Consider the following 26,588-nt stretch of genomic DNA (forward strand, 5'->3'; position numbering starts at 1 on the left):
ACTAGTTTTAGAAAGGTATTAAAATAGGCTATAAATTGACATAAATTTCAATAATTTTCGAGGTCACCTCCAGAACACAAAATGGCGGATATTTGTTTGATCAAAACAGTTTTTTGCATTTTTTGTCCTCAAGGAATGGTTCTAGAGGTTTCTGATGTTCTAGAAAGTTGTAGAGTTTTGCAAAACCTTTAATTTGATACCAAATTGAGCAAAATCGGAGAGACCGTTTAAGAGATATGGCTCTTAGAACTTTTCAAATTCAAGAATTTTTTAAATGGTCATATCTTCTAAACGGCGACATAGATTTTCTTCATTTTCGGACTGGTGAAAGATATTGAGTCAGGCTACAACATATCAAAATTTAAAAGATTTGCCTAATGGGGATTCGGAGATATTGCCCCTTAAAGTTAGGCAATTTTAGTTTTTGTTTTTAGCGCCTCTTGCGGATGTTTTTGAAACTTGAAATGTTCTAGAGAGTTTTAGGGCTTCGCAATACCTTTCATTTGATACCAAGATGGTCAAAATCGGTCAAGCCGTTCTCGAGTTATGTTGAAAAAACACTTTTTGCTTTAGGCCGCCATATTTGCTAAACCGCTTTACCGATTTTCAAGTATGAATTATCGATAAAAATGTCTCACTGAGCTCTACAACATACTAAAATTTCAGACCGCTAGCTATAAGGGAAGTGGTTGACAGTAGTTTAAAATGGCAGACGGCGGCCATCTTGAATTTTGAAAATGTAAAAAAATGAAATTTTACACCCACATTTCGAAAAAAAACTTCAAACCCGAGGGCTCTATCTTTTACCGTTCTCGAGATATTAAGCAAAGTTTGGCGCACATCAAAAATTTTCCACCATTTTTGGAATGTGGGTTGTCTGAAACGTGCTCATACTAAGTTTGAGCCCGATCTGAGGTGGTCGGAAAATCCGACGATTACAATACTTGGTGTTGGCCACGAAGTGGAACACCAACTAATTAGTAGTTTAGCTTCAAAAAATTTATTTAAAATGATTGGGGAAATAAAAAAAATATTTAGTGGAAAAAAAAAAAAGAAATCATTGACATTGGTAAGATTTGATATCGCGACCTTGGTATCCGAAAACGGCTACCCTACACGTCTCCCAACATTCCGCTAAGAGCAAATAAGCGAACTTTTTACTAAAGCTGCCTACGACCCCGCTCATGGGGTGAAGAAACACACACACACATGAGCATGCGCACATGTGTGTGGTTTTCGGTTCCCTTGGCAACTCTGTCGTGCGCTAATCGCCGCACGTCGCGCACGCAGCGATGAGAAAGAGCAGCACGCTTAGATTTTTTTGTGTGCGCGCTCGCTCTCTCGAAAAATGTCTCTCACTGTGAAAAGGCGCTCCCACACAATTTATATGGGAAATTAATTTTATTTTTAATTTTAATAATATTTCTAGGCCATCTCCGGTATTAATTTTTTGGAAATTAGTCTTCTATTACCATAAAGAATTTTTGGTAAAAATATGAAGCCAATCCGTACTATACAAAATAGTTCGTCATTAGATTTTCTTGTAAAATGAAAAAAAAATCACAAAACTAGTATGGCGGCCATCTATATTTTGTTCCTGTAGAGTTTCCAAAATAACTTATCATCGAAAAAATTATTTAAAATGATTGGGGAAATAAAAAAAAATATTTAGTGGAAAAAAAATAAATCATTGACAATGGTAAGACTTGATATCGCGACCTTAGTATCCGAAAACGGCTACGCTACACGTCTCTCAACCTCTCGCTAACAGCAGAGAAGCGCAATTTTTATTAAGCCTGCCTACAACCCCGCTCACGGGGTGGAGAAACACACACACACATGAGCATGCGCACATCTGTGTGGTCTTCGGTTTCCATGGCAGCTCTGTCGTGCGCTTATCGGCGCACGTCGCGCACGCAGCGATGAGAAAGAGCAGCACGCATAGATGTTTGTGTGTGCGCTCGTTCTCTCACGAAAAATGTCTCTCACTGCCCTAATATCCCCTTATTGACCAGGACTTAATAATTCTGGGATGAGATCCCCAATCCGGAGGTCACTTTATCATTATTAATGAGAAGTGATCATAAATCCGGCGAAAAACCCACAATTTTGCGGCAGTATCCCCTAATTGTCCAGGACTTGATAATCCTGGTACAATCCGGGGATGAAATCCCCAATCCGGAGGTCACTTTAACATTCTTAATAGGAAGTGACCACAATTCCGGCGAAAAACCCACCATTTTACACCAGCATCCCAGGATTGTCCAGGATAAGGGAGATCTGGCTCTTCGGGATGGGTCAGGATGGTCAGGACAGAGGAATTTTTTGGTCTGGTCATAAGAAAATGTGCTCTTCATTTGGCCATAAAAGTGAATCTCAATCAATCAAATCTGTCCAAGACCGATTCTGATTAATATTGGTAGAGAAAATCTCGTGAATAAAAAAAAATTAAAGGGAATTTTTGTTCCCCCCACCCCTTTATGGTCTTTGGATCTTAATTAATTAATTAATTTTATAATATAGAACATCTTATTATAGTCATACAATCATTCAATTTTAGTGAAATTTTTTGTGTACTATTCCGGCCGGGGTTTTCTTCAATATCGTTTTTCGGCTCTCCTGTAAAGTTCACTTTTGTGGACTTACGCCTTTTTCTTGTTTCGCCCTCGATAGAAAGGTTGCTTTGGGTTTTAGATTTCAATTCCTCTGCTAAGGGTCAATGAAACTATCGTAATTTTCACAATGTCCTTTATTTAGTTTATTGAAATTTTTATAGATTATGGACTCTTTAATACAGAGCGAATCTTATTGCATCCATTCCTTAAAATAATACAATAAGGACATAAAAATGAATATACTCCTTTCTGCGTAGTACACTGAAAAAAAAAGAAAGATCAATTAAAATACATAATAATGCAAGAAAAATTCAGCAGAATTCTCGGTAGAAATGCTAACCTTAATCCCATTATTGCACAATTTTCATCCAGCTTTTCCCTGTGAAAAGTATTAAAGGGCGAGCTAATTCAGCTTTCCAGTATGTGTGTGTGCAAAAAAAGCTCCTAATTTATTTGTGCACCTTTGGGGAAAGTTTGCTGTCGCGAGCGGATTTTATCTGCGAGTGAATTTTCGCGCATATTGCTAATGAAAGTGTCGCAGGGGTGTAGCGGGAGGGTGTGTAAAAATTTGCCAATTTCTCTTATTGCGATGGTTAGATTAATTCATGAAGTAGGATAGCTGCGAAAAAAGGAAGATGTGCGGAAAAATTTTGTTGTTTGCGCAAGCACTAAAAATAATGAAAAACAATGTCAGCATTTTCCCGCTTTTTTATCATGGTAACCATCGTTCCTCGCGCGCCAAACTGCCATGTGAGTTTATTTTGCTTCTCCGCTAAATGATTAGCGTACTTGGTGTGAATTGCTATCATTTTTTCGCGATCTCTCAAGCACAACACCCCGCCTGAGTATTACGATGAAGCTTTGACTGTGTTTGGGTAGCAGAAAGAGTAAGAATTATTTTTTTTTATGCTCGTCTAGGACCTAGAATAGCCAGAAAAGAGGTTAGATCTTTTTATTTAATGCTTTTTACAAATTTATTTCGATTCCTTTAATGAAAAATATCGTTAGAGAATTTTATTTGAATTTGGGAGATTTAAGAGCTTTCAAACGTCCTTGAAAGCTCTCAAACAAACATTTTTCCAAAATGAATCTTTACTGGTAAAAGCAGCTTGAGCTTATCATGAACTTTCCCTGCCACATCATTCGCATTTTGTGCCAACCTTTTTAAACTTTTTACTGTGACCTCCGCCCTCTCTTATTTTTATGCGAATTATACCCTGAAATTCTCACGTGGGTGATGAAAACTCTGAGCCAATTTTTCATCGTCCATTTGGTGACGAGAATCCCGTGAAAATGAATGTGGGCCAAAGTTCCCAGAGGACGTACCATGCAAAAGGACAACACTACATCGAGCCACAGTGAAGGATAAATTTCCCAAAACTTTCCCGTGGCCCATGTCGATTAATTCCACAAAACAGTTGACATCCGTTGGACGCTGTCGTGATATTTTGGCAGTTTCTGTGACTTGTTAAACATTGCGTGCCCCGGGAAATCAATCCGAAAACATCCTGCCGGGGAAATTGAGAGCGACATGAAAGTCAGTTGGTTGGAACGATAAGAAAAATCAACAAATTGCTGGCATATTTCTTCCGTTTTTTTCCTGCCACACGATGCATTTAGCATTTCTCAGGAAAAAAAAACCTCTCTGTCGTGACTTAAGGACTTGCCATATTTTTGGGAATGACTTGAAGTATTTTTCTCTTTTTTTTCCATTCGCTCCCAATAAATATGGATTTTCGTGTGGCTACATGGAAATTCTCAAGAGGAAAGAAATGAAAATTCCAACACTCTCCAAAATGGAATGGGGGATTTCGTGTTATTGGGCGGAGGAATGTCGTAGTTGCATAGTCACGAAGTGAAATAAGGACATTTTTTTTAAATTGTTGTGTCAAATTGAAAAAAAGGGAAAGCCTTAGGGATTAAAGGAAAATTTTGTTTATGGATAAAATTCACTAGTCAGGCGGACTTGAAATTCCTTAAAACAGTTATAAGTTTTTTTAAAAAAAATTTAAAGTTTTCTTAAGATTCTTTAAATTCTCTTAAGTTCCTTTAAATTTTCTTAAGATTTTTTAAGTTTTCTTAAGATTATTTTAAGTTTTCTTAAGATTCTTAAAATTCTCTTGAGTTCCTTTAAATTTTCTTAAGATTTTTTAAGTTTTCTTAAGATTATTTTAAGTTTTCTTAAGTTTCTTTAAGTTTTTTAAGTTCTCTTAGAATTCTTGAAATTTTCTTAAGGTCCTTTAAGTTTTCTTAAGTTTCTTTAAGTTTTTCAAAAGTTCCTTTCAGTTATTTTAAGATTCTTTAAATTCTCTTAGAATTCTTTAATTTTACTTAAGTTTCTTTAAATTCTTTTAAGATAAATTCACTTATCAAATCTAAAATTCTCTTGGCCTTATATTATTCTGTTAAAACACAAGAATTATCTTTAAATACTCAAGATGTATTCCAGTGAATTTTATCAAATATACCGAATGATTCTTTCCTTAGAATTTTCATTTATCAATTTGTGTGGATGCTGTAAAACAGTCCCTAAAATCAATATTAATTTTCAATCACATTTTCTGACCCCAATCCATTTTCATTATCATTGATTTTTCCAGAGAAATAAGACTTAGAATACTTTGTATTGATTTTGTGGCCAATGAGGGGTGGGAGGCACACAAAATGAAATTGATTAACTTCACTCAATCATATCTTTTCCATTTCCCCATAATGTTCTTTATTTGAATTTTATTCCCGCACACCCTCTGATCCACGCGGATGGGGGCTTATCATTTTCCTCTCTTTTACTCCCTGAAGCTTGTATATTATCTCCTGCGTGGGAGGGGAGGTGTTAGGAAAAGGAGGGGGGGGCGTGGAAATTTAAATTGAAAAGTGAACATCCAATTAAATTTTACACTTCATCTTATTCAATTCGCTCATCCATTTTTTTCTCTTACCATTCACTCCAGTGGATCTCGTCTAAATAATCTGTCAATGGGGTGTAAAAGAAAAAAAATCATCATTTGCTCCCCCCACCGTGCCAATGGGGGGTGATAGCTTTCTTTCATTATGTGGGTGAGTCGATGGAATTGAAATTGGAGCAAAATGCGGGGAGACAAAGTGAATTTTATTTTTATGCCAATGCGGGGGTGAAAGAGCGGGGGCCATAGCACAACCCCTATGTGAACCATAGTTGAAGATCACTGAGATGGTAAGTCTGTGTTTCCGTATTTCCTTGCTCATCTCTTCTCTTCACATCTCCTTCCGTCGTTTTTCGGGGAACTTTTGCTTTTTTCCTCGCTTTCTTTTCTTTCCACATTTGCTGGGAAAACCCTTCTATACTTTATATTATATGTCTCTGTGTATGTATGTAAACACTCAAAGACAAACATTAGGTTTTTCAGCATATACCTATATACATAAAATACAAGAAAGAGAATGACGGAAGCTGGTGCGGAAATAGAAAAATGCCATGCAGAAGAATGAGGATGTAGGGATGCAAGGAGAGTCCTTGCAACTGAGAATCCTCCGAATGGGGTAAATTTTTTTCTTTTCCCTCCAATTTTCCCGGCATTTTCCACCTCAGCCCTCTCATTCACTGTGGGTTTGGCATCCAAGTGGCGGAAAATCACTTTTTATTCGTTGTATTGTGTTGCGTTTATGCAGAGAAATCGGTACGTTATTATTTCACTTGAGTGACGAGAGTTGGGAGAATTTTGCTCTGGATGAGATGATCAGAGATGAAAATCGATTGCCTACAGGTAGATTTTGCTGCGTCCCTCAATGTACTTTCGCTCCCAAGCATTTTTCCCATCTCAAGGAGCTCACACAATGTAAGACGATTGAGGGAATTCAAGAGGATATATCTCTGATGTCAGCTGATATTGTGACCTAATTGCTTAGTTAGCTTAAGCTGAAGCACACCGTGAAGAGTACTAAAAGCTCTGAAGGCACTGAAAGCTCTCAAAGCTTCATATTAAGGAGGTCATTTGCAAACTCATTGATGATTGAAAAAATCATAATCTTTGGACAAATTATTGCATATCAAAGAAGCAAAATCTCTTTTATGCTTCTCACCAAGATTTACAAGCAGCATCTCACCTTTATGTCTGTTGCTATATACCTACATAACGAGGAAATGTGCTGAGGTGAAACGTGAAAGTTCACAGGCGGAAGGGACTGTATGGGGGGATTCACAGTCTAGAGAGATTTGTTAACTCTCGCCTTCAACTCATATCCTCAAGTCTTTGCGAGAAATCCCGGGGAAGTGTGTGGGTGGATTGGAAAGCAGCACAAGAGCATGAAATTGTGCTGTTTTGAGGCGAGGTGGGAGGGGATTTTACTGACACAGCCAATCTCAGCGGGACTTCCCCCCGGGTGAACAATGTGTAATTGATCATGACCATTATCTCAAGCTTCTGCTGTACTTGTATGGCGACCTCCCTGAACCTTAATGATAAGTACAAAACTTTACTAGTGTCTGTGACACTCCAGCTCATTCATATAAAATCATACCACCAAGTGAGAACATTGTCATTCCTCCATATCCAATATTAAGTGGAATTTTTCGCTCTCCCGTTGCGTGCTTAACAATATTACTTTGACAAATATGAAGTCATCAATAAGCTTCATTGCGACTATCCTCATTTGCTGTGCCATGTGTGAGACACCGCCAAGTATTGTGTTGTGCTCAAGTGTTGTTAGTCGAGACAAATGGAATGCAAATGCTGCCACTGAGACGAATTTTCTTGAGCTTCCTGTGAAAATTGTCATTATCTGCCACACGGTTACACCTGAATGCACTACCCTGCAGGCCTGTATACGTCGCGTAAAGAGTATTCAGAAATACCATCAGAAAGAGAAGCATTGGGGTGATATTGCGTACAAGTAAGCCGAAACAGGAATATTTACAGAAGAATTCTAGAAAACAAATTGATGGAGTCAATAATTACTCAATAATTGATCAATAATTGTTCAATCAATTGAGTCAGCCAATTGGTTGAACAATTATTGACCATGGATTGATCAATCTTAGGTCAAATCTGATTGCTCAATAATTGATCCTCTAAGTAAATCTACATTGATTCAATATTGATACAATTATAAATCAATCATTATTTGATCAAATATTGACCAAATACTACATCGGAATTTGACCAAACATTAAGATTAACCAAATATTGCTCTTAAATTTTATATCAATAATTTGTAAAATGTTTGCTCAATTATTGATCAATCAACATTGACTATCAAATCTACATCCTCTAAGCAAATCTACATAGACTCAATATTAATACAATTATAAATCAATCATTATTTGATCAAATATTGACCAAATACTACATCGGAATTTGACCGAACTTAAACATTGACCAAATATTGCTCTTTTTTATATCAATAACTTTAAAATGTTTGCCCAATTATTGATCAATGAACATTGACTCTATCAATATTGAGTCAATTTAAACTCAATTAATTTCTGATCGCGTATTGATCATCTATTGACCAATTATTGCTTTCAATTATTTTTTATTTGTTGGTTCACCCAGTAAACAAATTTTGCCAGAAATTGATCAATTATTGAGCTCAATAATTGAGTCAATGTTGATCCGCATAGTTGGGCAATAAATGATCAATCTGATTGATAGACAATTATTGATCAATAAGTAGTCAATCACATCGCTTGCAATCATTAATGGATCAAACAATTTAAACAAAGAAAGATAATTTGAAGTAATTTTTTTCTACGGTTTATAAGTTGATTTCTCTGCAATTTATCATTCTTTTTTCAAAGCTTTCTCATTGGAAATGACGGGAGAGTCTATGAAGGGATTGGATGGGATAAAGTTGGACGTCATACAAAGCAATTCAATGAAGTCTCTATTGGTATTGCTTTTATTGGGAACTTTTCAGGTAATTCTTTGTGCTTTTCTTCGTCAAAGCTTTCTGTTTTTCCTCAAAATTTACAAAAGATTCAAGTGGAGACGCCTGGTTGCTATGAAGCTCGCTTGTTTTTGGTTTTATAACTCTGTAAAAATTCTTAAAGCTTTTAATTTTAGGTCAAAATCTCAAACAACAAAATTTACAAAGAAAAATGACTGAGTTTTTCAATCAAATTAGAGCTTTTAAAAGAAAGCTAACAAAAACATTTTTTTTAAAATATATTTCCCAAAAAGCCAAACCACCCTCAAAAGCAGCCCTTGATGCCGCCAAAAATCTCCTCCAATGTGGCTGTGCTGAAGGACATTTAGATGCAAACTACACCCTCTTTGGGGCTCGTGATGTGTCCAACACTGAAAGCCCTGGGGCAAATCTCAATCAAGAAATTCAAAATTGGTCCCACTGGATGACTATGGAGCAGGGACAAATAATCATCCCACGCAAGTGAAGTGGGTGGTGCATGAGATTGTTGCCTGATAGCGCGTGGCAATTGGGTGAGCTTTTGGTGAGCCTCGCCACTCCCAAAGATCATGTGCATGTACCCAGAGCATAATATACATAAAATATTTCACCAGATGATAAATGATTTCATTCGCACGGGGGTTTGGGCTTTGGGGAGACTTTTGCGGAAGGATATGAGGTAAAAAGGAGGGAGATTTCAGTTCATTTTGGGGGGCGAAATCAAGGGCAAAATTGGGCTTTGCAGTGCGGAGAGAGATGGTGTGTTTGTTATCATTAAACATGTAGTGGTGGGTGGGCGCGGGTTCAAAAGCACCTCAATGGGCTTGATTATGGTGCAAATGTGTATGTAGTAGCAGTGAAAACCCACCTCCGGGGTTCTCTTATGTTCCTAATATATAAGAATATCTCTGGCTGGGTCCCCTGGTGAATCCCCTTATCTTGTGTAAAATTAATTTATTTCCCTGAAGATAGAATTAGTCGCCTAATGTCCGGTCATATGTCACATAAGTGGATGAAGGTGGGACTGAGAGAGAGTTTGGTGTTGTAGGGCGAAGCACGTGGGGAAATCCAGCAGGTCGTCAAAGTTGCGCCAAAGTCTCTTTTTATCCCATATTCGCACTGGGACATGTTTTATGTTTGCCGAATATTTTACTACCACACCAAGTAGTAAAATCTCTGCTTAAATTACACTTGAGAACAACGCACAATATACTTGATACTTTTGCTATGAATGGCAAATTTTATTCACTTTCTTCCCAATTCCTTCCTGTGTGTTGGCGCGAAGGAGAGGGCGGGGGCTGCTTCGCCAAATTTGTCGCAAATATCCTGCGTGTGCTATATATAACATTTTATTTAGCACAAGGTGCTTACAGGTTGAAATTGAAGTCGTATATTTCTTGAAATTCATCCCAGAGACAGAGGAGTAAATTAATTATTCAATTTTCTCCCTTAAAAGTCCCTATAAAATTAAAGGTACAGGGGGTGCCTCTGTCTTGATTAATTGGATAACAAAAGACCTTCACCGTATAAAAGTTTCGTAAGAATTTGAATGACGCAATGTGAGAATGCAACGGAATTTCTTTTCGTAATAAAAACTTTCTGCAAGTGGGAGAAAGTTTTCTTAAGTAAGAAAAATTCTTCCTCCCCCCACATGGGGTTGTATGTGTGAAAAATTTAATATTCCGTGCTAATTTCTTTTCTGGTGCGATATAATGGTGGGGAAATTATAGTCATTGTACGATAATTGCAACACTAAATACACGTTCTCTCTGTGTAATTTTCCCTCACAAATATTACACGTAATTTTTCTTCAACCCCTCCATTGGCACAATTTTCCGCGTATATAGAGTTCCAGCCATATATAGCTGCCCTCTGTGGAATAATACTAATTCCAACCCCTTGCACTTGGCAATATAAACACCATTATTTACAATGCTTAGAGGCACAGGGTGGTGGAGAAAATTGGCGGCGATGGTAGTTTAGTGTGGGCGGGAAAGTCACGGCTAAAGAATGAAATGGAATTTTTAAATTCTAAATTATAACATTGTTCTAGAATTTAGGGGCTTTGTGACCTTTTTCCAACCCTTTAATACTTATTTTTTTGAAGCTTTTTCTGGGTCAATTCTGCCAGAAAATCCTTATAGTTTTCCATCTTTTCTGTATAAAGAGGAAAAAATATTAAAGATTTTCTTTTGCAGCTCTAAATGTGAGTGGATTTAAGACACTCACAGATAAGCCATGGCTTTATAGAATAAACTTCAAAAATCCCCTTCAAATTAGAGAGCTTAAAAATCCAATCCTTTTGCACCTTTGCTCAATCGCACGAAATCACATTTAAAATTGATAAAAGCAAAACTTTCGTACTAGAGTGCGATTAAAGGGCAAAAGAGGAAAATTGTTCACATAAATTTTACCCCCTCACCCTTTTTGGGTTTTTAGCAAGAATTGCCACATAAAGTCCTTTCACACAAGCTCAAAATGAAAGGGGAAATAATTTAATATTCATTGCCATTATGAAAATTTAACTAAATGAGAGATATTCTACTCCAAAACCGGGAGATTATATTTACCTCCATATCGGGGAGACTTTAACGTGCGGATTTTTCCCTTCGTATGAAGTTTTTCCTGTGGGAAATTCCCAAAGTTGAGGGTGAGTAAAGAAAAATCAAAGGGAATGAGGAAACTTTTGATGCTCAATAGCATGAGAAGCAATCAATTGAATAAGACTTAGCGAGAAGTTTAAATTGATGCCCTAATTGGGGGAGTTTAGGACTCAAAAAGGATTAACGCGAGAGCTTTTGGTTGAGAGAATGATCCGCAAAATTGCATTATTTCTCAATTATTTTCGAGTTAATTCCAAATTAGCGAACAGGTGAAATTTCCAGTTAAATGGGGGAGCTTTAAACCACATTAGATTTTGGAGCTTTTAGATGCTTAATTTGAAAGCTTAAAATTCAATAAGTAAAAATAATTCCTAACTAATAATTTTTCAATCATTTTTACACAAAAAAAAACTTACAAAATAATTCGGAATAATGAAAAGCCCCAAATTTGACCACAACTTTACCCTATTAAATGAATAACCCCAAAAGACCACACATAATGTAATGTAAATGTATTAAATTACAAAGGTAGGAATTTAATTGAATTTCCAATATTGTATACCTCTAATATGAAATTGGGGTTTAACTGTACTTGACAAGTAAATTGAAATCGAATATAACCGCAATTTGTCTATTTTATGGAAAATTTCACCATATTCTGGGAAAATCTCATGGATTTTCATTAATTTTCCTTCTACGTCAGTGAATAATGAGACAATATTGGCGAATTTCGTTCAATCAGATGCTAAATTAAGACACTTTCGCTAAACAATGTAAATTAATTTTCCATTCAAGAGAGCTTTTTAGGAAAATTGTGAGTTTTTCGTGAAAAAAAAATCCAATAAAATTACCAAAAAGTTTTAAAATCAATCAATCAGCTGAGATTGATTTTCTTTTGGGGTGGTTTTTTCCTGAAAGCTCTGCTGAAAACTTTCCGCAATTGGTTAAATTATTCAAACTCTACAAGTGGATTTTCTCTTTGATGCTTCAGATTTTGCAGCTTTGATCAAGACTTTGATATATACGATAAAATCCAAAGTCTCTTAATACTTATGGGAAGTCATGAAAGCTCTTTCAGCAAGATGAAGTGAATTTAATTAGATTGCTTTAAATTACTTTTCGGTAAAACTTGTTAATTTTTTATTATTTCTTAGAATCAATTTATTTATTTTTAAATAAACTTTGCACCAAAGTTCCACCAAATGGAAAATTCGGATTGGTCATGAATTAACCAATAAACATTCTCCTCGAATTTATTGACCAATCAGAAAGGATTTATTCTTCTTCTTCTTTGTTTATACTTCAATTGGAGATTTATTCTGCGATTTAATTGGCTAATGAGCTAAGCTCAAGGTGAGATCGTCATGACTTTGTAAAATTCCAATGAAAGCTTCGAGAGCTTTTTAAAGTTTCTTTTTTCTTACAAAAGCACACCACGTTCTTGTACAAGACTCCATCAATTTATGAGCCTCCGTGAGGATTTCAGAGATTAAAAAAAGGAAGAATTTTTATTGGCTCCCTTTGCGTTTAAATTTTTTCTTAGGCATCCTCAGGAGATTCTCAGGTGCGCCACCAATTTAGGCGGAGCACCCAGCGCAAAAATTAGTTGATGATAAATAAAGAACGTGAACCACCCAAAGTCAATTGCTTGGGGGAATTTTTTTTTGGCGGGAAGCTGGGGCATTGGGAGGGGCGGCTCTGTGTGAAACAAAGAGATATATTTCTTCGGCACATCGTGTCACGCTTCATATTCATTGCCATTCACGTTCCCGGGTGATGGAGGGATGCTGTGTGTGTGGGGGTGACAAAAGGTATGCCTCGCCACATACCCAGAAATGGATGAGTCTCATTATTATATTCGAGAGACAAGCTTGGCATTTCTCCCTTTTCTGCATCCGCACGTCTTGCGGACTTGTGCGACGTCCAAAGGGAAATGGTGTGAGGCAGGACCAGGCAAAAAAGGGGGGAAGGGGTGGGTGTACCTCCATCCCCACTCCCCGCACCCCTCCCCGTACATGCCGGTGTATGCATAGTGGAGCGTTAATACAATGAATGAGGCGACAAGAAATGGACATTTATTATTGTTAATGTCTGTTGGCAGCAATTTCAGCGGAAGTTTAAGCTAATTTATGGGCCAAAGTTGCCCAAACGTAATTACTGTATCTCATTATTATTTCGTATTTTTCCTCACCATTATCTCACACTTGTCTTGGGACTCTTTTTTTCTTGTTTCACCCCCGTCGTCGTGACACACAGAGAATGTCTTCGTTAACGGAGGAACTTCTCTATACCCGGAAAAGACATTTTGATCCCCCATAAAGAGAAGAAGTTTTTGGACATTTTGTGCAAACAAAATGGGACATTTTTAGTAGAAAAGTGGTGCAGTATAGTGATAGTTTGAAGGGGTTGAAATTTGAAGACTTGCACGTTCATTAAGGGTGGAAAATTTGCATTAAAGGGTTTTGATTTTTGGCTTAAATTTTTGAACTTTTTAACGATTTTTTAATTCTTAATAAATCGAACTTTTTTTGTTGAGGAGAAGTAGAGAAGTAATGAAACGCACGACGGTCTTGAGCCAACTAAACTTTATTTTCCAATTCTTGTCTTATAAATTAATTATTGACTCGTCACATTTGCGGGGAATTGGGGGCACATTCGCGATTTCGCCACATTTTGGGGAATATTTAGAACTTTATTAGAGCTTTTTCAGAGCTTCTCTTTAGAACCTATAATTCAGTTAGAAAATCCCCAATAATCCTCAAGAAATCCAACAAAAAAATCATTGAATTTTAATTATCAAAAATACATTTTAGAAGAAAGAATTATTAATGTTTTTGCCCTCCCTTCGTGCAAGCAGCAGCTCGTGTTTTTTATCCAACGACTCTATTGCCCAAATTTTCTTTTGAAATTTCTTCAAAGAGAAAAAATGGAGGCAAAACGCGCGCCTGATGTTTAATGAGAAAATTATCTACCCTTTCCTATTGTGCGGCAAATGACTTTCTAATTGGGGAATTTGTTTTCCTTCCCGGCACGTGGACTATGCGCACCAAAAGGGTCCTCTCCAAACCATTCAATTTTCTATGTTGCGCGAGAATATAAAATTATAAAGTCAACAACGCATTTCACATAAATTCTACACCCCCCTTCAGGAAAATATATCAAGAGGGGTTGGGGGGATGAAAAAACAATTGACGGAGTCAATTCCAGGATAAAATTGACATTTGATTGTTTTACGATCGGGTCTTGGTGTTTTTCCTTACACACAGAGCCTCGCCATCCCTTTTGCACAAGACGAAGGGCGATGTGTGAAAATGAATTGTTGGGGGCGGGTGTGTGTGTGCGTTTGTTGTGCGTGTTGGGAAAAAGGCTCGAGATTTAGGTGTTACCGATACTTTTCTTCTTGAGAAAATCTTTGGCATTTTCCTTCCCTGCTTTAGCTTTGTCTTCAATGATCACCTTTTGGTGGGAAAGAAGAATTTCAGAGGATTTGTTTTAACCCTTTTATGGCTCAATGATAAACCCCTAGAATATTCTATTGTGAGAAGAAATTTTCCGGTTATAGCACACATTGACCATCCCTGGGAGAAATTTGATAATTTATTTGTCCTCCCAACACTAAACCATCCATCTTCATTGACATTTAATAAAATACAAATATTCCCTTCGCATCCGAGAGTGATGGAGATGAAAAGTTGGCAAATGAGGCAAGATTGAGGGGATGAGGGTTGCTTGCTGTGAGTTGGGTACTCTATCGTCACACTATTTGGATAAGATGGGGGTTGTTGTTATTTTGCAAGAAGTAGCGTATAAATTTTATTCAGAAGAAACCCTCAATCATACGGGGAGTGATTTGATTGCGAAGAAGTAGAACATGTTTCATGCAAAATCACATCGTTTTATGCTTCATTGGTATTTTGGTATGCATGCCCGTGCCAAAACATTGCTATGTACAGTCGGTACAAATCATACCCAGAGAATTTTCCGATTTTACTGCATTACGCAAAAATGAAATTCACTTTTCGTGACAAGATGGGAGAATTTTCCAAAGATTTTGTAAAGGATTTCTAAGGATTTTTTGTATAAGATATGCATAAATTTAATTTTTATTGTAAAGGATTGTTTTTTTTTTTAGATAAAATTGTTAAAGTCTCAAGCATATTTAAATAATATTTATTAAAAGAGATTTTCCACATTTTCTCTCTACAAATAATCAATAAAAAAAATGGCATAAATAGGCTAAGAGGGGCTTTTATCTGCCTAAAAAATAATCAAGGGGGGTTTATCAGGACGAAATTATTCGGATCTTCAGAAATATTCGAATTATTTGCTAATATTCTTAGGAAATTCAGATATAAATCTAAGCCTAAAAATGTTTAATTCAAGTATAAAAAATCACTTAAATCTAACCGAAAAATAGCAAATTCAAGCAGAAGAATTCTTAATTCTAAAAGTAGTAAATTCTACCCGGAAAAAGACTAAATTCAAGCCGATAAATATTTGATTTAAAGTCCCAAAACAGCACAGACTGAGGAAAAATAACTTTACAAAAAATCAATAAAGCTTTTAAAAGGACTTTTAAAACAAAAAGTAGTAAATTTGACCCAGAAAAGACTAAATTCAAACTGAAAAATCCTAAATACTGTGGCGCCCTGAATAGGGGGGCGCCACAGGGCTTTGGTCAACTCCTCTAGTAACCTCAACCCTCGTAGTCCTCAAACTAAACTACAGAGCACTTTTAGCTTGCTGCCATACCCGCACAAGGCTGAGCTCCGACTAACTCTCTCTACATACATCAGCACTCTTTGCCGTTCTACACTAATCAGCACTCTTTGCCATTCTCTCATCTAATTACTCTCTCAGTGCTCTCCTACATTCTCTTGAGTATTCTCGTATTCTCTCTCACCTATTTGAGGGTTTGTAACCTAGAGGCAGAAGCAGTTGCCAAGGGTGGGCAGCCGTTACAGTTACCGCCAATCTAAGGGTACTCACTCTATGAGCAGGTTAATATTCGCTGGATAGTGAGTCGGGCGCTACAATACGTTTTTAGATTTTTTTTTGGTTTTTAACAAAAGATGTTTATGTGAAGTCAAATATTTAAATATTCGGTAATATTCGAATGATTCGATTGTAAAGCCAAAATATTCGCCAGATAAACACCCCTTGAAAATAGTCAATTATTTTGATTTTAACGAATTATTCTAATTTAAAATCAATCTTAAAATAGATCAAGTTTACAAAATTATCGAGCCATTCTTCATAATTGAAAAAAATCGCATTTTATCTGTCGTGAAATTCTCTTTATTATTAAAAAATTGGTTTTTAGTGGAATACATAAATAGACTTTTATTCGGAATCTATTCGACAGTTACACGAATTATCTGAAGAAATTCCAAAGTCTTGAATAAAATCAACAATTCCGAAGCTTTTTATAATTATCTAAATACTATTTGTGTGAATTTTCTTGGCACTAGGTTCAAAAATTTAATTTAAAAAATCTTTTCTTAATTCTTCGATTAAATTCGAATTTTTTTTTTACCAATATTCCGAATAATTTGAAAATATCTTCTAAAATTCTAAATATTCGGAAAATAAGCAACCCTTCATCAACATCTTCATTTTCAATGCAAACGCAATGTTTGGATGATTTATCACGTAGCATATCGATATGCAAATATGTTGATCTAGGAAATTTATTAGACTCTGAATTCCTTCGCAGGATTGGCAGGAGTTTAGTTATCCTGTGTGTGTGTGTGTGTTGTATCAAAGGTGAGAATTCCATGCAATTTCCTCTTCATCCCCAATTTGTATTCCAATTTACTCGTGCGAATTTTGTTTCTGCCGCGAGGGTGGCACGGCGGTATACTAACTACTATCGGTATAGTGTGTAGTAGCAAAGAGATTCGCGAGATGGTATAACACACATAGTTTTCCCGCGAATGTTAGTAAACGCGCGGGTAAATGGAATTGAGGGGGTAATAAGGGCGGGCGAGGGGGGTATTTATCGAAAGCACGGCAATATGGTGAATTGAATGTAACTTTGGCGGGAGGAAAACAAGATTCCCTAATGAAACATGAACACAAAATCCCTTTTGATGATGAACTTTGTCGATGTTAGCAGCAAAGCTGTTTCATGCAAATTAAACAACATTGCTTTCCAAGTGACTGACCATCCAAATGCAATATAAGTACGGTTTCAGCGCGGCACATTCTGCTTAGCCCGCACACAACAGGATGGTACCCAATAAAGAAACCACCAGAGTGGAGCTTCGGGGGTTAGAGTATAGCATCGAATTGTGGTTGACGAATTTGCCCTGTTTTGCGGGGGTGGGTTGCAGCACCATTCACGCTATTGCTTAAAAAACATCCCCACCGCATTCCTTCTCCTCTCCCAACCACCAGAGCTTTCCTCCCACTTTGGCTCCCCCCTCTCTCTCTCTCTCCAATTTTCACCGTCCATGTTGTCGTTGTTGTTGGGTACTAGCGTACACAATTGTTTGTCCACCTCCAAACCATCTCATTCTCCCGTGTTCTTGTGGTTTTTCCTCGGGAAATTTGATGTTGTGTGTAGCTCTCGCATTGAGCAGGACATACTCCAATGGGGAAGAGTAGGGGGAGGGTGGTTTAAATGTTTGGCTTTGAGTTTGATTGTGGTGAAAGTTTTTGATTTCATAATAAGTTCAATACAAGTTCTTCTTCAACTGTAATTTTGTTTATTCACAGACCCATTCGCACAGAGCTTTTCTCAATGAATTTTAGTGGTGAGGCTGAAAATGTGTCGAGAGAGGGATGGAAAATGTAATAAAGTGACATGATTTGCCAATGGAAATTCCCAAACCCATCCCACCCTCACAGAAGAAGGTTAAACTCTGCCTGTGTCCATGCCCGAGAAAGTTTTCTTGTTTGACACAATGGGAAAATTGCTTTGTTTCCTTCCCCGAACCCATGGCACCATCCACTCCCCTCCCTCCCCATTCCATGGAAGTAGCCGCAGAGTGAAAAGCTTTTGCACCCGAAAAGAGCTTTCGGTCACATGGAGTTGTTGGGGAGAGAATTGCAAAAACGAAAGGCAGTGAGACAATGTGAATAAGCTATTTCCTTTGTTCCCTCTTTTCATCCACTTAAATCTCATTTGAATTTGAGTTTCTCTTTTCATCCCATTTTCCTCCCAACACACACACATGCTCAACAGCATGTTGTTGGGAGTTATGCAATTTTCGTGGAAATCCATTACAAATCACACATTTTCGTGGCATAAGGCACGAGGGGGAGGAAATGAGATTCATTTTAGTGCAAAAGCCAAAAGGTTATTTGATAGAAAAAAAAAACAGGAAATTGAAAAAAAATCTGACAAAGGAGTAGTAATATATTAAATAACGAATACAAAAGGATTTAAATTGATTCACGAGTGATTATTTTTCTTTAGAATTTCAGAATTGAAAAGGATTTGCACATAGAGAGCTTTTTTCTGTGTTGTTGGCGGTATGTTGCAAAAGGGGATGTTGTAAAGTTTTTATTATTTATGGAAAAAGATTGGAAATTTGGAGGAAAAAGATTGTTGAAAATTAGACAATTTTTGGAGATTTTTCTTTACAGAATCGTGAAGAATATTAAGATTTTTACGATGAATTTAGGCTAAGATTTTTTTTTAATTTTTCTCAACTTTTTCCAGAGAGTTTTCTGTAGCCACTAAAGAAGGCTCTGAACGGAGCCGAAAGCTCTGGAAAATGTGAGTTTTTCTAGGTGAGAACCCCCATTTAAACGATGAAAAACCCGGAAAATTTTTTTTCCAAACATCTTAAGATTTAGATTGATTTGTAAATTACAAATTTTCGAAAATTCCCCTCAATTTTCCTTAACAAAATCACCCCCTTAGAATGCACCCTTTCCTTCCATCAATGGACATTTCGTTGCCAAAATAAAGCTCATTGGTGTTACAATGTTCCCTTTCTTATGTATATAAAAATTCTGCTGAGAAGACGCCGACTATTGCTATCCGTTGAGTAAATCACTGCACTATTCTCCAAATGCTTCCCGCACCACACTGGGTGCTGGTCATAAAAGGTTGGGCGTGTATGAGAGAGTGCAGAGGCTAAAGAAGGTCATCAAACGGGTGGGGTAGATCATGTAAGTCTCCTATAAAAATCTGGTACTTTAAACACTATCAATTTCCTGTCCATTTAACCTGATGCAATAGAACTTCCTGCACACATAGTGCTGCAAAGTCACGCGGGATCGGAGGGTTGGGCGGAGGATTGTGAGGGTGTGGGGGTTGAGAATTGAAGAAAAGCTCAATTCAGTGCTACTTTATAGGATACTCCATTCTCCTCCTAGCTATGGTGTAGTCTATACGCTGCTTGGGTAATCCAATAAAGCCTTCCATTTGTGCCGAATGAAACTTCTTCAAGCATTTATGTTGCCATGGGTTTGGCGTTTGGCTTATATAGAATAGAAAATATATTTTGACAACTTCATGAAATATGTACATCAGTGATTGGGTGGACGTTTGAGTCTCAATTTGTGGCTGATGCGAGGCAACAATTGATGATGGTTGTAATTAATCTAATTAAATGTTTATTGCATTTGTGTCCACATTCTCTCTCAAAACTCTCTGAAATGAATACACCACGAAAGCCCTAATAAACATCCCAACATCCAATGATCCACTGACCTGAGGAAATAATAAATTTTCAAAATCATATGGCTGATGGATGTGTTAGAAAAGCCCTTTTTCTCACACCGCAGCATTTTCTATTATACTTCATCATAACAGAATTTTCCCAACAGCGAGAGAGCGAGAGACTTTTCATTCCAACACGATGACCGTGCGGGAAACTATTTTCATTCATTTGAAGTGGGGAGATTATATGTATGTATTAGGAAAATCAAATGGGTATTATTAAGCAGAAAAGCATGATAAAGTTTGTACTTAGTTTTCCATTTTCATATGAGTTTCATATTCATTTTCTCTATTGCAATCATTGTTATCTACTTCGCAATTTTCGGGAAATTTTATACATACACACATAGGTAGTAAAATAACAGGAAAAGCTCGCATGGAAATTGCAGGAAAATAATTTTGTGGAGTATTATATTTTTGTAATTGTTTTAAGCTCTATTTTAAAGTTTAGAAGTGTGGAGAGAATACGAAAAAAAATCATGAATATTCGGAATTTTCTTATGATTCTAACGATTGATTTTTTTCTAACGTTTGACATTTATTATTTATGTTAAACGATTGACATTTCTTTTGACGTTTAAGATTTCTTTCTTTCGCTCGACGTCTTTATTTCGCTCGACTTTTGACATTTCTTTACTTATCTTCGATATTTCTTACGTTTGACATTTTTTGTCAACGCTCGACATCTCTTATGAGTACTAATTTTCTAACGTTTGATATTTTTTTTTCAAACTTATTACCCTTCTTTTCTTCGTTTGACATTTTTTTTCTTACGTAGAATGTTTATTGTCAAATTTTTGACATTCTTTTAACGTTTGACATTTCTTTTCTTACGTTCGATGTTTATTATCAAATTTTTGACCTTCTTTTTACGTTTGATATTTATTTTATATCACATAACGTTTCTTTTCAAATATTAGACGTTTATTTCTTATCAATTGACATTTCTTTCAAAAGACTTTTTTTTCTTTTCTATAGCTTGACATTTTTTATCTAACGTTTGACATTTCCCCCCAATATATGGCTCTATCGGCAACTTGAATAAATTTTCAGGAAAATTTTTGAACTTTTATCCACACAAAAAGATCCACAAGAATATTTTCTATGAATCTTTATTAAAACGAAAAAGAAAAAAAGAAGAAGCTGTAATTTGTGATATCTTCTGCAGTGTGTGCTATCTTTTTTCCTCCCTTTCCATATTCCTTATGGAAAATGAAGACATTTTGTCGTTCCTTGGGAAATGACTGCAACACTTGCTACACGTTCAGCATATGGCGATTTGAATAAATTATCAAAATAGCGATATTAATTCCGAGATATTGAGCTGCCGTTGGGGGTTGAGATAAATTTTCTAGGTTATATGTGTAGGTCTTTTTTTTCCTTTCAACATTGAGCGTGGCAAGGACAAGTTGATGGCGCTTTTTCTGCCGGATAATGTCGGAGATTTTTCTCGCATTTTTTTGTCCTCAACTGGTGTGTTATCTCAGGAGTTTCTCAAGTATGCGAGCCTGAAAGCTTTTCCATTGGGGTGGGTGGGTGAATGGACAAGGGGAATGTGTGCCAACTAGAACCACCCCCCACCCATTTGGCCATAAGTAACGTCATAACCGCACGTACCAAGTTGTACAAATTGCCTGGCGGGTTTGTATTTCTTTATCAATCAGATGATTTGTTGGATTTCCAGATGATGCCGAATTTCTTGAGATTTTTGGGATGAAGAGTGTCTCGCACACAAAAAATCACATCTTGAAAATTCCACGTTCGTAGAGCACATCATCCCCACACTTTCACCCCCATTTACACACTCTGCGATCATATGGTGGCAATTTTTGATGAAGAAATGAATTTTGGCAATCCACCCCTTCACTGGGGAGCTTTTTTTGTATTAAAGGAAAAATCAAAATTACATGCGAAAGCTTTTTAAATTAAATATTTAACATAACCTGAAAGAAAACTTAATCATCCCTCTCTTGTAGTCTAAAAATATATAGCAAAGAAATGAATTCAATACGATTGATTTCTTCTCAACATTTGTACGATTTCACCCTCAACTAGAAGGGTTTCGCTTATATATGCGGAAAAAAGAGCTTTAGGGGTGTGAGAAGAATAATTCAAAAATAGAATTATCTGATTTTCCCCCAACCCTTCAACCACCCCAACAGCCAAAAGGGATGAAGATGGCAAATGTTAACACAGAGTGACAAAGTTGACTGTACGAGATTGTTCAATTTACCCCTCACTCGCACTCATCTTAATCCTCCACACCATTCGTACCAACTTCAAAGTGTTCTCCAAACGGAAGTGCAAATCTCATTATGTTGACTTTCTCTCTGTCTCCGCACGCTTGTCTCCCTGTGGAAATTCACAGGGACTTGTGATTATTTAGCTCTTCATACACAAGTCAACAGCGAATTATCACTAATTCATGACCCCGCAGGCCCTTTGTATCCCTACAATGTGTATACAAATGTATGTCTCAAATTATCTCGACATTTTCACAAATAGTCATTTTGTTCTGTTTCACCCCCCGTGCCCTCCCTCGACACATTTAATCGGTAAATTGATGTTAATAATAAAAAATAATAAATCGATACAATTAATTAATTTTATCTCATCTGATAGCGTGAGAAGAATAATGAGTTAATTAGCTGTTTGAGCATATAATTATTTTATTTATTACGTGAAAAAGATTTTTTAAATCAATTTTTATAATATGAGGTCTTTAAAGCTAACTTCTTAATGACTTAAGGACTCAGAAACATCAGGATAAACCTTTTCATAGTTTCCATTTGAATTTGAAACACATATTTTATCAGGAAGGATCTAAGCAATTCTACTATACCAAGAATATTACTTTGACTCCTTTAAATTCCCTAAAATATACCCCAAAGTGCTGGTAAAGAAGGGATAAAATTTAAGTCCTTTGAGCTGAAAATAATACCTACATTGTAGTTGACTGGACGATACATTTTGGCAAAGTATTTCTCATTGAATTGTGATAAAATTAGGTCTCTCTGTGATCTTCCACAAAAGTCTCCATTCCACAAAAGCCCTTCTAACCATAACACCGCACCTCCTTATGTTTTCTATCCACCCCTCAAATATAACACACAAACAAGACGTTTTGTGCCACACAAAATAATATTGAGACACTTCCTCGGCAACCATCGCAACATCCATCTAAATTTCGTCGCCCTTTTCCCAAAAGTGTCGCAGGAGGAAGAAAGGAAAAAAACATAAGAAATGTTTACTACCAGCGACGACATTGAAATTGAATTTCGATTGTACATCATTTTAGACGCCAACAGGGGGTTGGGGTGGCGCACCAGCTTTATCAATCAACCCGACAGCACTAACGACCCACCCTCACTAACCCTGAGAGGGCTGATGGGCTGGGGGGGGGCGAAGGGGAGCACACGGTGTGTGGGGCCAACAGCGACAAGGGTGAAAGTGGTTCCGGATTTGAGGGTGTGATTAATGAACATTTGCCGCGCAAAACACACAATTTCGACGGAAATGAGCAACAAGAAACATTCTTCATTCTTCAAATGTGCACCCGTGTGTGTGTGTGTGTCATGACGAATTGAAAATATACACAGACACACGATCTATTGTTATTTCAATTTGGAAAATTATTTTTGGCAAGAAAGGGATGATTTTTTTAAAACTATTTTAAGTAGATAATTTATTATATTGTTGTGAGAAATTCTTTCGGTTTGTTTTCAAACTTTTGGGGGATTCTTTTTTCAATTTAAAGTTCTTTTTATTCTTTTTTTTTATTTTCTTAAAATATTTGGAGAGAAATTTAAAGAATATTCAGAAGGTTTTCTAACTAAAATTCTTGGAAAAAAAAGTATTGGAATTTACTTGGGGAGGAGTGGTGGTATTGCCGAAAGTTTTATTAAACAGATACATTTTTAAAGTGAAATTTTGAGCTTTCAAGGAAATTTTTAAAGGTTTTCTAATCTAATGTTAGGGGAGGGTGGGGCTAATAAAGTCACTTAAGGGTTTGGAAAAAGCCTAAAAATATCATATTTCGTAGCTAAATAGAACAAAATGATCTGAGAAAGAGTTATAGGGCAGTAAATTAGTTGGTATACCACAATCGTGGCATACCAAGTATTGTAATCATCGGAAAAACCGACCACCTCAGATCGGGCTTAAACTTGGTATGAGCACGTTTTAAACTTCCCACATTACGAAAATGGTGGTGGAAAATTTTTGATCCGGCCGGCCTACCGGCCGGCCGGTCGCCCAAACTTTGCCTTATATCTCAAGAACGGTAACAGATAGAGACTTCAGGTTTGAAGTTTTCTATAGAAAAGTGGATGTAAATTTTCATTTTTTCGCATTTTCAAAATCCAAGATGGCCGCCGTCCGCCATTTTGAAACACCGTCATCCACTTCCCCTATAGCTAGAGGTCTGAAATTTTAGTATGTTGTAGGGCTCAGTGAGACGTTTTCATCAACAATTCATACTTGACAATCGGTCAAGCCGTTTAGAAAATATGGTGGCCTAAAGCAAAAAGTGTTTTTCGATATATCTCTAGAACGGCTTGACCGATTTTGACCATCTTGGTATCAAATGAAAGGTATTGAGAAGCCCTACAACTGTTTAGAACATTTCAAGTTTCAAAAACATCCGCAAGAGGCGCTAAAAACAAAAACAAAAATTGCCTAACTTTAAGGGGCAATATCTCCGAATCGCCATTAGGTAAATCTTTTAAATTTTGATATGTTGTAGCCTGACTCAATATCTATCACCAGCCCGAAAATGAAGAAAATCTATGTCGCCGTTTAGAAGATATGGCCATTTGAAAAATTCTTGAATTTGAAAAGTTCTAAGAGCTATATCTCTTGAACCGCTTGACCGATTTTGCTCAATTTGGTATCAAATTAAAGGTTTTGCTAAACTCTACAACTTTCTAGAACATCAGAAACCTCTAGAATCATTCCTTTAGGACGAAAATTGCAAAAAACTGTTTTTGTTGAACAAAAATCCGCCATTTTGTGTTCGGGAGGTGACCTTGAAATGTATCGAAATATATGTCAGATTATAGCTTATTTTAATACCTTTCCAGAACTAGTCAAGAAATTTCTGTATGTGCAATAGAACTTGAGATATAACCATTTTTGTCTTTCGAATTGATGAATTTCATAAAAAAATCACCTTTGCCTACTAATACTACTTAAAAATTAAATTACAACGCATAGACTGACCAATCCGCGTTGTGGTATACCAACTCTAATAACTGGACGCGTTATGATTGACTTTCCTAAAGAAATGAGCTATATATTTCGGTCTATCTATTTAGGAAATATTACATTTTGAGCTTTTTCTAAACCCTTAAGTGACTTTTTTAACCCCGCACTCCCCTAATTTTTATTCTTAGAAAAATGATTAAAATGCTTATGAAATTTGTATTAAATCTAAGGATTTTTTAAAACAAATTTTCAGTTAAAGTTAATCAAGAATTTAAGTGATAAATAAATAAAATTCTAATTTATTTTTCACTGTCTCAATAATTTTAATTCACTTGAAAGTTGAGGCCAAAATAAAAGGGTAAAAACCCCTTAAAAGGGTAAAAATTTCAATCCCCGTGGTATGAAAATTTCTTCAATACATCCTTAATTTTTTATTACTGTTCCCACCCACCCTCATTTGAGTATTTAGAACAAATTCTCATAATCTCATAAATCCCATTTTTTCCTCTTTGCAAAACATAAAAGCTTTAAGCTCTTTTAGTAAGTTCTCTCTTAGAATCTTAAGTGTTTTTCTCCCTCAAGGAGACTTTCTTCGAGTCCAAACGATTTGTAAGTGAATCAGAATTAGAATTTATTTGTCCCAGACATTGGACCTTGTACAAAGTTTCTCACTCAGCTGGAAAAACACACACACACACCGGGAATCAATTGCGGTGCTTTTCTCGGGTGAGAAACCCTCATAGAAAAATTGTGTGCGGGGGAGGATGTATCTTTGCGGAGGAGAGAGAATTGTGCAAATGTCAAGGGGGATGAGGGAAAATGTGTGGCGAGGAAAACTAATGAATTCCTCATTATTATCAATTTCTCCGTGTCCTAATATTCTCGTTTGCTGAGGTGAATATTAGTTCATCTCACCCGTATGAATATTTCCCAGGGGGGTACTGGTGCGAAGTGAATGAATCCTGAGTGAATTGTGTGCGGGGGCGGGGGTGGGACTAAGGGGATGGTGAGTGAATAGTATGGGGGATGTGGCGTGTCAATTTTTGTCGTACAACCGGGTAGGGGTTCGCTTTGGGTCGGATGTGCTGCAGGCGGAAAATCTGATAAGACGAAAATCGAACCATCACAGATGAGTTTCTCTTCACTTCGTGCGGTGGCTGTTTCGGTAAGTTTTTTGAGAGGAAAAGATACCCCCAAAACAAATTGGGGGCTGGCTCTCTGTTGAAGATTGTCTCGGAAGGTGTATTGGGGGATTGGGAGAATTGTTGAATGTCATGGGGACAAATTGAAAAAGGAAATTAATACCTTTCCTCCTCCTGGGGTTGATGTATTCTCGATTTCGATCTTCGCACTGTGTGATGTGCCGTTGCTTGAAAATTAGAGAAAATTGCGCCCCAACTGAGCGCCACGAAGCATGGAAAAATCGAGGACGAAAGAATTCAATTTCATTTTATCTCCATAGAGTGAACTTCCAAGTTTGGAGCGCGCTGTGTGAGTAAGAAAAAAAAGCTCTCGTCGCGCTTTTGGGTGTGAGAATCACTTTATAGTTCAAATAATAATGATAATATAATTTCTCTCCCTTTCCCGCTCCTTCGTGCTCTCGCT

The 26,588-nt window shown here is 36.7% G+C and overlaps 2 protein-coding genes across 2 annotated transcripts in view; both read left to right on the forward strand.

The window, feature by feature from the left end:
* The window catches only part of LOC129788711 (mucin-5AC), a 1,053,002-nt gene that overhangs the window by 804,382 nt on the left and 222,032 nt on the right, over positions 1–26,588 (forward strand). The window lies entirely within an intron of this gene.
* On the forward strand, positions 7,119–9,103 carry LOC129788790 (peptidoglycan-recognition protein 1-like). The gene is made up of 3 exons (XM_055825127.1): positions 7,119–7,484; positions 8,392–8,510; positions 8,774–9,103. Exons 1-3 carry the CDS (start codon positions 7,207–7,209, stop codon positions 8,983–8,985), a joined length of 609 nt encoding a protein of 202 aa, XP_055681102.1. The 5' UTR covers positions 7,119–7,206; the 3' UTR covers positions 8,986–9,103.

Source organism: Lutzomyia longipalpis, chromosome 2, assembly GCF_024334085.1.
Source record: "Lutzomyia longipalpis isolate SR_M1_2022 chromosome 2, ASM2433408v1".
NCBI classification, from domain to species: Eukaryota; Metazoa; Arthropoda; class Insecta; order Diptera; family Psychodidae; genus Lutzomyia; species Lutzomyia longipalpis.